This window comes from Elgaria multicarinata, chromosome 4, assembly GCF_023053635.1.
Source record: "Elgaria multicarinata webbii isolate HBS135686 ecotype San Diego chromosome 4, rElgMul1.1.pri, whole genome shotgun sequence".
NCBI lineage: Eukaryota > Metazoa > Chordata > Lepidosauria > Squamata > Anguidae > Elgaria > Elgaria multicarinata.
In genome coordinates this window covers 39,863,648-39,876,230 of record NC_086174.1, presented here as the reverse complement: position 1 = coordinate 39,876,230, position 12,583 = coordinate 39,863,648, and the positions used below count along the sequence as shown (strand labels likewise).

At 41.9% G+C, this 12,583-nt stretch overlaps 1 protein-coding gene across 1 annotated transcript in view; it reads right to left on the bottom strand.

Annotated features, from left to right (window-relative positions):
- The window catches only part of COQ8A (coenzyme Q8A), a 72,035-nt gene that overhangs the window by 38,239 nt on the left and 21,213 nt on the right, over positions 1-12,583 (bottom strand). The window contains exons 2-3 of the mRNA XM_063124147.1: positions 7,766-7,960; positions 4,515-4,928 (exon numbers count right to left, since the gene is read on the bottom strand). Coding sequence (XP_062980217.1) covers positions 4,515-4,928; positions 7,766-7,942 — 591 coding nt within the window. The 5' untranslated portion in view covers positions 7,943-7,960. The remainder of the gene's footprint in view (positions 1-4,514; positions 4,929-7,765; positions 7,961-12,583) is intronic.

The following is a 12,583-nucleotide window of genomic DNA, read 5'->3' as shown; positions in this document are numbered from 1 at the left end:
CACTATCTGGGTTTGCTATTCTCCTCGGGTTAGTCAGCGACCCAGGACAGGCACTGACTCCCAATTTTGTTTCTAAATTGCATTCCACATAGTAGGGCTCAGAGAGTCCTGGTGCTAGCTCAGCCATAATTGCCTATATCAGCTTGGTCACCATGCCACAGAAGATTATGTGCATAGTGTTCTTCATTCCCAAGCAGACAGAGGATCAATTGGGCATTGAGTATGTGGCCAGAAGCCCTGAGAAGCCAGGGTAGTCTGTGCCTTCAGTGAATTCCAAAGTAACTGTGAACAACCAGGAAGTGAAACCCACTTTGTTCCCCTTCCTCTAAAAGGTAAATGTAGCCACTTTATTTAATATATTCCTAGGATGCCTTTAAGAGCAAAAGCCCTTCAAAGGTGGATTACATGATAAAATCCCACACAATGAAAAAACAGCATAAAATAATAAACTCTACTAGTAATAAAACATCCATCCCAAACAGTACTAAAACCTTAAACACAATTGCGACTGAAAACCAAGAACCTACTCAGGAAGAGCCAGAGAAAAAAAGGTAATTTTTCATGGCAGCACTAAAAGCTTGTAATTATTGGCCCTGCGGACCCCACATGGCAACCCATTTTAGGGGTGCGCTCTCTGTCTCTCTCTCACTCGCTCTTTCTCATATGCTTGCCTGATTAGAGAAAAATCCTACATTCTGATATTGGAGCCTCTAATCTATCGTATGCCCTGCTGGCAAGAAACTTTTATTTACTTTTTCCCCCTCAACAGGGAGTGGGAGAGGAAGGGGGTTGTGAAAGACAAAAAAGGCAATGGAAGGGAATTCATTTAGACCAGCTCCTTTAGTTGGTCTAAGAGTCTCCCATATTGGGGGCTGGAAGGACTGCGCCCGCTCTCTGCTCACCAGTATGTCCCCAACATGTCTGTCTTCTGACCTCAGGGAGGAAGCCACCACAAATGTTTCTGGAGGGGCTGGGAGGGGGATCTATAGTCAGATCTCCACCTCTGAGGGCAGATCTCTTTTTCTGCCCTTAAGGGGGGGAAATCCAACATATCTTTTGGCGCCTGGGACACCTTCCCACAACTACAGGATTGGTCTCTTAACTGCCTTCAAAGGTAGCCAAGTGAGAAGGGCCTCTGTGGCTGATCTTAAAGTGCAATCAGGCCCAGTTCAAGTAACTCAGTCCAAATTGTTTAATGCTTAAAAAGTCAAAAACAGCACTTTAAACTGCAATGGTAACTAGCGCAGCTGGTGCAGTATAGGTGTCATACAATCTAACCACCTCATTTCCACCAACACTCAGGCAGCTGCATTCTGCATCAGATGAAGTCTCCAAACAGTCTTCAAAAGGCAGCCTAATCAAACAAATTAATAAATCTGTGTATCATTGTCATTATTTTTGTTCATTTAGGGATTTAGATACATTGTTCCAGTTGTGTTTCAACAATAAATCAGGGTTCTATGAAGAACCTGGCTTATCATGCTTGAGTAGTGTGCTGGTGCATGCCGCCCAATCGCTCCCACTTGGTTTGCTAAGCAAACCATAGATCTTCCATCCATGGTTTGTTTGTTACATGTAAACTGGGATCTCCAGCTTTCTCTCCCAGACAAACCAGAGATCCCAGTTCACACTGGGGCAAGTGATGGAACAGCAACATGCCACCATCAAACCATGGAAAGCTAGTTCCTAGTTATCTGTTCCAACTTATTGTTATGTCCAAATGGGGTCATTACCCTGCTTATTTTCACAGCAGATCTGTAGCAGAAGCCATTAGAATGCCCATTTCATGAAATATTAAATGGATAGCTACAACCTCCACATATATGAAAGTATGTGTGAACACACAGTGTGCCCAAGAATAAGTTGAAGAACCTGTGTGTATTCTGCTTAGCATGTAGCACATGATGCAAAATTCCCTTCCTGAGAATCTCAAGTTTAATTTAAAAAATGTCTAGCCATCACAGATAAGAAGGTTAGCTAGAAATCACATAAACAATGGATGATAAAATCACAGAATCTGGGGAGGAAGAAAGAGTACTACTGAAGACAGAGTTGCATCACACACACACACACACTACATACAAGTTAAGAAAAGTTAGATGTGTGCCTAACAACATAAACATGAATAATTCAGCTCAATTGAATACTCTACTACTCTGAATACTCTGAAGTAACTATTTCCTACAGTTCATCATTTCATATGCCATTCCAGTTACTCAGACTGGCCTGGATAGTTGGCAGATGTCTTGTGGAGTTGGGCTGGCCTCTGATGTAGTTACCATATCTAGACTACACTGTCTAGCTTCCATGTAACACTAACCCATAGCATTAGTTGTTGGAATTCTGGGTTATGTTCTGCAAATTCAGTTGCACTAACAAACCATGGTTTGTTAACCATGAAGAACCCAGAAAGAGAACCCAAGGTTTGATGTTGGGTTGTGAATTTTGGGTTGCATGGGTTGACATTACACACAAACCAAGAATCATGGGTTAGTGATGGGTTGTTTCATTAGGCTACGGAGGAAAGAGTGGTTAATAAAACTTACATGCCAGTACAACAGTGCCATAAAGGCATTTGGGATACAGGGAGGGAGCAGGTGAAGAAGGAAGGAAACAAACAACCCACAGATTGAGAGGACAATAAACCATGGTTTGTTCAATCATCTGCCAGACAAACCCTTGGTAGGGCAACAAACGATGACTTATCCATGGCTTAGCATTATGTGTAAACCAGGCCACTGTGTCTATCTAGAGGAGCCTCCCACTGAAGGGAGAGACACTTTTGCCAATTCCTTCTTCCCCCTGCAATCTCCAATACCACCTCCTCCACTGTTCCAGAAGGCCCCTCAATCCTCCAAGACAGCTTTTCAGAGAGCTGTAGAGGGAAGGCAGAATCAGCAGCAATCACCCCACCCCAAAATAAAAATAAGCAGCAGGAAAGTCTCATTAGTGGATTACAATATTACAATATAAAAAGAAGCAAGCAAGAAAATATAGGAAGCTGCTTAATCCCAGGTCAGACTATGTATCTATCCCTGATTTAGGAAAATGCTTCTTTGGTTCAGCAGATTAGTATAACAGAATTCTGTCAATTGTTGTGCTTTCAAAGCTATGATTTTCTGCTTTAAAAGATTACTCAACTCGCAGCAGACAGAATTGTTTGTGTGGAGATGCAAAACAGCGGAGATGTCATGCAAATTGGTGCTGCACCTGTTCTGGATTTCAACTTGAAGGATGCAAGAACAAAAAACAACTAGTACAGCTTAACCATCCTAAGCATTTAACAGAATATCGAGTGTCTAGCCAAGGGAAGGTAAAGAACAGGTCTATTTCTAGGGACACACGGTAACCTTTCTAAACAAATGGACAGTTGTTAGCCTGCCTTCCCTAATTACAAAGGGGCATCCATACAGCTCTTGCTTAGGAAAACAGATCTATATAAAATGCAGTATTACTTATTTTTTAAAAAACCCTTACTCTACTCTGCCTTTTGGTCAAATAAACTTCCAGTAATGAGAATAAAAGCAACAATAAAAACAAATGATAAACCTAAAACATACTAAATGTAATCCAAAAACCAGATCAACTAACAGTTACATTCACAACATCACCCAGAAGTAAGCCTGAAGGCTTGTTGAAAGGGCCAAATCTTTGCTGATTACTGAAAGATCAACAGAAGGGGAGCCAAATGGACCTGTTCAAGAAGGGCATTGCACAGGTTAAGCAATGCAGCGAGAAATCTCAAGGGGCCTGTTTGCATGTCACAACTGCCCACCATGGTTTAATTTACCTGCTGTGGCTGTCTCGTTGTGCCAGGCGCTTGCCTGGTGCCCATGGGCATCCAGCTTACCGTGGCTTGTCTTCCCAAGCATACCCAGGCAATAGGGGTTGTTTGAGGGTTTAATTTATTTATTTATTTAATTACATTTATATACTGCCCCACAGCCGAAGCTCTCTGGGCGGTTTACCCTTAAATAAACCTAAAACACGTCATGTCTGAAGCTATCTAACTCTCAAACAACCCCTGCTGCCTTAGATCACACAACACTGGAATCACACAACCATGGCAAACCGCATGAAAGATGTAACAGCCCTCATGGGCCATGGGTAAATTAACCCATGGTGGGCTGTTGTGTCATGTAAACCAGGGTCAATGTATGATACAAGCAGTAGAAGTGTGCACACTCATCCAGAAAGAAGTTAGCAAGTAAACTTGTCTGTACCATATTTATCTGACTGTGAAGTCTCCTTGACCACCTAGTCAAAAAGCCTTCATCTTTCTGGGGACAGATTTGGTGGTCAGATTGCTGTGAGAAACAAGAAAATCCTTTGCATATTAAAAATGCTATATCAGTAATATTACTGAAGATCCAACCTAACATAAGCTGTATTGTCTTGTTTCCTGCAATAATCACAGACCTAAAATAAATTTTGCTTGCCTTTCTCAGCACATTTTCCATGCTACAAACCCAGCTGTGGGCTAATCCTCCAGTTCTGTTAAACAGTCTACGTACCATCTGTTTGTGCGGTTTCTGCTGTGGATCCGCTTTAGCTTGCCTGGCTTTGTCAATATCTTCAGCTGTTAGTCCACCAACAGAGGAATGGTCTTGGTGAAATGCCCGGCTTTGCCCATAGGTAGGAGCAAAAAAATTCCCAGGGTCCCTAAAGCCTCCAAAGAGCTTTGCATTCACTTTGGCAGACATGGGATTATGACTTGATCTGGAGTCTCCACTCCCACCAACACCTGGAAAAGGTTCTTTAGCAACATAAGAATAAGATGGGCCCTCTGCACCACTTTGCTTATGAAGCTGGTCTTGAGGAGGAGAGAAGTCCTGTGTAGCACCTCCCATCTCTGATTCTGAGAAGTTGTAGTCTTTTCCAAAGTCCTCACCAATATCTTTCAAGTTTTCCTGTTGTTTGCCCAGTTCCTGTAAATAAAACATTGGAATTTATTTCTCCCCCCAAAAATTACAGCTAATGTGAACTATTTTCAAACACCCTAAAAAGAGAAAATCCTTCAAATCAATATGTGCACAAATAAGTCAACTGTTCAATACTCCTCCCAGGCATTTTGCTTCCTGAAGCAAAGCCCAAACAGTGGGGCAACATAATGCTGTACCCTGCCTTTGTCAATCCATGCCCACCCCCTCATGGTTCTGCCTGAAGCAGGCTGCTTCATGCTGCCACATGATCCTGCCATTGCTGTCCTAATGCCTTCTTATAAGTACAGGTCATTTACTAAGGCCTTTTTTATATTTTGTACAGTATCACTATACATATATGTGTGTGATATATATACCAAAATAAGTTGCGACTGTACTTGAGACTTTAAGAATGCAGCATTATTTATCAATAAATGCAGTGAGAAAAATCAAGTAAGAAGACATAATGCAGAGTGTAAGAGAGCTAGCCCATCCAGTGATGGAAGACTTTGTCCAGTTTCCACTATGTCTGCTCAGCCTTTGGCAAAGATTTCTCTGTAAATATGGTGGCTAGATGAGTTTTTAAAAGTAATAATGAAACGCAAGATCTTCACATTAAACTAGCATCCAGATTTTTCAATGTGAAGACTTGGTGCCCCGGTGACGTTTTTCCAGAATGCTAATTATTTTTTTCATTTGGAGGAAGTAAAGCTAGTGTTAGTCCTTCGTATTATGGAAGCAGGTCCACTGTCATTTTAAACACTGTGGTGGGAGGAGAGAACATGCTGACATAAAGGTACACAATGGAAACACTTCTCTTCCAACATTAATAAAAATGCAGTTAGAAAAGTCTACAAGCGGCAAAAGTTGGCAGGAGGAACAATGGATACAGAGTAATTTACTGGAAAACTCTCCTCCCTTTGCCTTTGGTAGGAAACACACATGCTACTGATTTTTGGGCAGACATTGTGCCTGTGGGAAATGGAACTGCCCTCTTCTCTAAGGAATTGCTAAAGACAAACAATGTGCGATGAGACAAAATGCTGAAGTCCATTCCCCACATTATGTATCAGAAGTATGAATCTGCTGTTGAAGACATATGCTCAGAGGTGCCCTGGCCCTTAATTCTTAATGCATGTCTCTTTACTGGAGCCACCGTTAGTGAACCTCAGAGTTGATTCCACAAGCCTAAACACTGCCAACCCCTATTGGGCAGGGGTTATAATTCAATCAGATGTATTCCAACTCAAAAGGCTGCCCTACAGCTCACTAAAAAACACACACCATAAACCTTATGATTAGCATAAAAAGGATCCAATCCAATACATAATCCAATCCAATGCATTTTGTCCAAAAGGCTCTTCTTCAGGATTGTATGGAAAGGTGGTCTCTCTCCACGCAATCACCACTTATCTTTTGATCATATTCCTGCGAAGGACAGCCCTTGGTGGCACCATCTCTTTAAAATTCCCTTCCTAGGGAAGCACTTCTAGCCTACTCCCTTGCAGACATCAGAAGAGAAGTTAAAACATTCCTTTTTAGACAGGCTATGCTGGACTTGCCAAGTTATTTGTAGCGCTTGAAGAATTTATGGATGGGGTTAGTATTCATTATTTAAGTGAGTGTCATTGTTTTAATTGCTTTTATTTTAATCCAACACCTTTGGGTTGATAAATGTGAAATACACATCTAATAAATAAATAAATGAACAAGGAACCCAATCCCATGGAGGTTTTCAATTCATATTACCCAAATTTCATAAGAGTCCTTGACTGATGAGACACACTTTTTATTGGTATTCTGTTTTTAACAGAAACTTTTTACTATGGAGTTTTATTCTTTTATTCTTCACCACTTCAGAATCTAAATAGAACCTGAGTGGTATATAACTTCTGTAAATAAAATTTACCAACATAAATAAGAGTTAGCATATAAGAGGGTTTGCATATCTTTAAATAGGACATTTTAAGAAGATATCAATGTCCTAGAATACACAGGAATTGGGGCTATAACATAAATTGACCATTACCACATGAAGGCTGCAATCTTCGACACACTTAACTAGAGAGAAAGCCTCCCTGAATCTCGTGAGACTTACTCCCAATTAAACATGTGTAGGATTGCACTGTATATGTTGAAAGACTTACAGTACAATTGTAGGCATGTTTATTGAGAAGAAAGTTCTATTTAGTTTGACAGGAATGCCATGTGGCCTACTTTCAGGTCAGTGTGCTAGGATTGCAGCCTTAGATGCCTTTCACATACAAGGAACTGTGAGGTGGGGGGAGAAAACAACAGATAAGTACTTAATTGATGGCAGGGTTGCTCTCTGTATTGTGAACCCAGGACAAAATTTATTTTGAATCTGTTACGAGATATATTTAACAGTGATGATCAAGTTAAAGTTATATATTTGCTCTCTGATGTCGACAAATTTGTGACTGACAGAGTTGCAAGATTTGCAGTGGCTGCCCAAAAATTGAGAAGAACATTTATAGAGGTCAATATGGTAAACTGTAATGATGAAATTTAACATGAAGTTCTAATATATCAGTAGTATTAACTTTTATATATTTATGGCCCTTTTAATGTAAATTCTTAGTGTCTCTTATTTTAATTCTTTGTATTAAAACTAACTTTTATATATTTGTGGGCACTTTTTAATGAAAACCTTTTTAGTATCTTTTTGTAATTTACTTCTTTGTATTGTAAAGTTGTTATGTGCTTACCTATGCATTTGTAAAGTTGATATGACCATGACAGTTGAAACAACAAATAAAAAAACAATTGATGGCAGGGAGAGAGAGAGAGAGAGAAAGAGAGAAACAGACACATTTTCTTACCTGCATTTTCCCCATGACAGCACTGATCTGTTCTTCAGCAGTCGCCTGAAAGCTCCTGACCATGGTTGCTGCATCACCACCAAGAACTACTTGCCGGAGCTGTCCTGCTTGTGTTTCTACGACTGCCTTACTGAGCTTCGCCAGCCCTCGCATAACCATGATGGCATCCCCTGCCATGACTGACCACCTCCAGCACTGGAAAACAGAGCCAATAGTCATGAATATTTTGAAGTCGTAATGAGAAAGTCTGCAGACCTTCCCACATCCCATGCTTTCACCAGCTCACTAGAGCGGCATATTCTTGCACTGACTTTCACACAACCAATCTGAATGAAAAACGAACCAAGTTTGCCAGGAGAGATAAAAGCAGCAATGCAAAGAACATATATGTTCCGGCCTATGTCAAAGAACCACATGTTAACTTCCCCATTTTCCTACACAAGGCCTGTGTGTAAATAAATACCAAGGCAAAACTTCCGATGCCTGTGCAGATGCCATGAAGATTGCCAAATAGCTTAGGAAAAAATGCTTGCAACGCTTAGTTCTTCTCAACCTGAAAGGCACAGGACCAGAAGGGAGCACAGCCAAACGGGATGTTTCAGGGCAGCTGTCCCCAACCTGGTGCCTCTACAGGTGTTTTGAACACCAACCCCCATCAGCCCCAGGCAGCATGCCCAATGGCCAGGAATGCTAGGAGTTGCAGTCCAAAACATCTGGAGGGCACCTGGTTGGGGAAGACTGTCCTAAGGTCACAAAGCACAAATCACAAATTCCGCTTCTGAAATCTCTTCATTGGCTTCCAATTCACTTCAGAATCCAATATAAACTTCTCCTGTTAACCTTCAAAGCTTTTCACGGTCTAGCTCCTTCCTATCTCTCCTCTCTCATCTCACACTATTGCCCCGCTCGTGCTCTTCGCTCCACTGATGCCATGTTTCTCGCCTGCCCAAGGGCCTCTACTTCCCTTGCTCGGCTTCGTCCATTTTCATCTGCTGCCCCTTACGCCTGGAACGCTCTTCCAGAACATTTGAGAACTACAAGTTCAACCACAGCTTTTAAAGCTCAACTAAAAACTTTTCTTTTTCCTAAAGCTTTAAAACTTGATGTTGTGCAGACTTCTACTGTTACTTTCTACTGTTAGTTTTTCCCTACCCTGTGCCTGCTTACCCTACCCTGTACCTGTTTGCATTCTCTTCCCCTCCTTATTGTTTTACTATGATTTTATTAGATTGTAAGCCTATGCGGCAGGGTCTTGCTATTTACTGTTTTACTCTGTACAGCACCATGTACATTGATGGTGCTATATAAATAATAATAATAATAATAATGCCAATCTGTCCCAGTGGGGAAAAAAATCTTCACTCAAAGTACAGCTGCACCCTGAAAAAGGAGGAGTATGGAGAATAATTCAGACTCTGGCAGTTTTGTCAGAGAAAACCACACCTACTGCACCTCTCATACCACAAAAAAAACGACTAGGTGTTCCTATATCCTAGCAAGCATTAAAAGAAACTTGCAGTGAGTTGTATGTGCCCACGAGTGCTTGTGTTGCCTAAACAGCAGCCCTGCAGATGCATGACAAACCACTTTTGAAAATGAGGGCCAACTTCAAAGCAATTTATGACATCAAATGTGGATCTGCCATTTCAAAAGAAAAAGTGCATTTGGCCTCACCCAAGTAGTTATTTGGATCTAAACTCTTCTGCTGGAGCAGCCTCCAAAGGCAGGCACACAAGCCTATTCTACATTGCCATGTGCAGCCACGCCAAATAAAAAACTTTGAAAGGATATCCTTTGTAAATGTATCTGGCTTAGTTTCAGACTAACATTTAGAAAGTTTTGGATCTCGAACTATATCAATTAATTAGCAATGTTACCAGAACATCACTTGAAATGTGTTGTGCTCAGCTGTCTTTGTGACTACTGAAAGGAAACATTTGTTCTGCCCCTTTTAATCTGTTATAGTTTTAAGGGACACAAGGGAATTGCTATAGACCCACACAATGGCATTTGCGTAACACAGAAAGGCCTCCCTCACTATCAAATCCAGCTCACTATTCTGCATCTCTCAGCTTGCAAGCAACTAACCTAGCTTCACAGAGAGTTCTATCTATGGTTAAAGACCTTTGGAAATACATTTACATTGTCCCTGTGAAAAGTCAATACAAAGCTATTAAAATTCTGGTTACACCCTAACCAGGAAACTGCCAGAGTCTTTAACTGTTCCCCAGGTAACAGATACAATGCATTTGTGTGTTTTGGTTTTTTAAAAAGATTTTTCACTATTGACACATATACACAATAATTGTTAATTATTGTAACACATCTATGTGAAACTGTATAATGGCTGGTTGCTAAATACAATAAACTTGACTTGGACTTGGAATGTTAATAAACCGATTTTTCACTTGCCGCTGTGAAACTGTGCAAATAAACTGATTCCATCACGTTGTGCAGAATAGCGTGGGGGGGGGGGCTGAACCTCCCATGAAAAGTAGCAATTTATCAGTCATGCCTAGGAAGCATGAAAGGCTTATGGCACTCAAATGAACTCCAGTGCAAGTAATGCCAAGTGCCTATAAAATCAAGGTCAGTTTCCGATTAGGGGATTATTTATTTAGTGAAATAGATCAGTTAAAACCCCAAGAACATGGAAATTCCTTTCAGCTAAAAGTCTTTAACAAATACATAAACTAGACCACTAGAAACATGGCTACTCAAACCAAAATTGTACCAGTGCTAAGTAGTGAACGACACAGCAAATTTAAAAAGTGCAGGGAACAGTAGCCCGAGGGTGAGGTAATATGTTTTATCCTAGAATGTTCACTTCCTACCAACATCCATAAAGGAAGAACTCCAAAGAAGTTTATTTCTAGATCTGCAGCAAAACGCAGTGTTGCTCAAATGCAGGTCTTGATGATAGGCAGATATCTCATACTCTAGAAAGGGGGTGGGGAATGGGTGGCCCTCCAAATGTTCTTGGACCATAACTCTCATCATACCTCACTATTGGCTATACTAGTTAGGCTGATAGGTAGCCTGAAGAAACTGAGGCTGATAGGCAGCCTGAAGAAACTGAGGTAAAGTTGAGGTAAAAGTTTAACTGTTATGTTTCAATCACTGAGGGTCTGAATGGGTTAAACAGCTGAAGGCTTGTGCCTGAGGAGAGTTACATTGTAAATTTGGTGTGCTGGCAAACTGGCAATTACTGTTACCACAAAGCGGTGAAAATGAGGCAAGGTTTCTGTATTTATATATGGGAAGATAGGATTGAAATGGTACCATCTGATTTGAGAATAACTCAACTTTCTAAACATGCCCATTGGTCCTATGTTTACACAGAGGTAGGATGACCGAATGTTGACCACAAAAGAGGGTTCAGACTGGAGTGAAGGAGTCTGACAAGAGCTGTCCTCAGGAAGTCTCCTCAGGAGGTGTCTTTGTGAGAGGCTGGAGATAGGGAGAGCCAGTGTGGTGTAGTGGCTAAAGTGTTGGACTGGGAGTCAGGAGATCCAGGTTCTAGTCCCCACTCAGCCATGGAAGCTCACTGGGTGACTTTGGGCCAGTCACAGACTCTCAGCCCCGCCTACCTCACAGGGCTGTTGTTGTGAGGATAAAATGGAGCGGAGGAGGATTATGTACTTCACCTTGGGTTCCTTGGAGGAAAAAAGGCAGGATATAAATGCAATAAATAAATAAATGATGCGAGTGTCCGACTGGGTCCGCAAGGTTAACGGACCACTCGTATCCAGCCCACATGGACCCAGTTACACATGCTCAGTGTGAGTGCAGATCCGCGCTCACGAGCCCCCTGCAGGCGCTTGGCGACAAGTCTGCCCTGGCTTCCGCCCTTTTCACTTGTTGCATTAATGCAGAGGGGGTGGGAGACATGCACACTTTCTGGAGCCTCTGGAAACCATGCATATCACCCCTACACCAATGAGCACCTAAAGTCCCAGTTTATACATGGGTAAAGATTAAACCCCCCATTAATCTCGCATTAATAGGGGGTTTAAGGCCTCCATTGACACAGGAGGGGTGTACATGTGCTTCCCAGAGGCTCCAGAAAGTGTGCATTTCCCCCTTCCATGTTAATGGTGGCCGAAATTAGTGTGGAAGAGGGAAACACACGCTTCTCAGAGCCTCCAGAAATCATGCATTTCCTCCTGCTACATTAATGGCCATCGTCATTAACACAGCAGGGGGAAAGGGCTAGAAGTCAGGGTGGGCAGTTGCCAAGCTCTCACGAGTCTTGCTAGCACTCAGTGGAGGCTCATGTGGCCTCATTCATGGGGGAATTTGCGGCAGCAGCAGGGCAAGTGCTCACCAATTTTGCTCACACATAGATGGGGAGCCTAAAGATCACATCAGTGAGGAAGAAGAGGAACCGCAAGACCAGGAGGCCAAGCTGATAGCACACAAGGCAGAAACTGAAAATGAAGAGAGAAAGACTCCTGGATCAGTCTTCAGAGGAAAGAGCTGAAGCCTGAGTACCAGCTGCTGGTGGTGGTGTGAATGCAGAGCAGCTGCTGGACTAGACTGAAGACTTCAGAAGAAGCCTGGTGAACAGCCTTGAAGGTTCCAAGTGGAAGTCAAACCTGACCAAAGCGAAGACTACCTTTCAAACCCCTCATTGTTAAGCTTCTGAGTTAACTGGGGTGGAGCTGAACAGGGGAATTGGCTTAAGTTTGGTTAAGGGTAGAAACAGGCTCCTAAAACCTGTTTGTGGTAAGAGTACCTATATAGAAACCCTGTTTGAAAGTAATAACATCATTCTTAAATAATAAGCTTTTTTGTTTTCATTTTAATAAAATATTG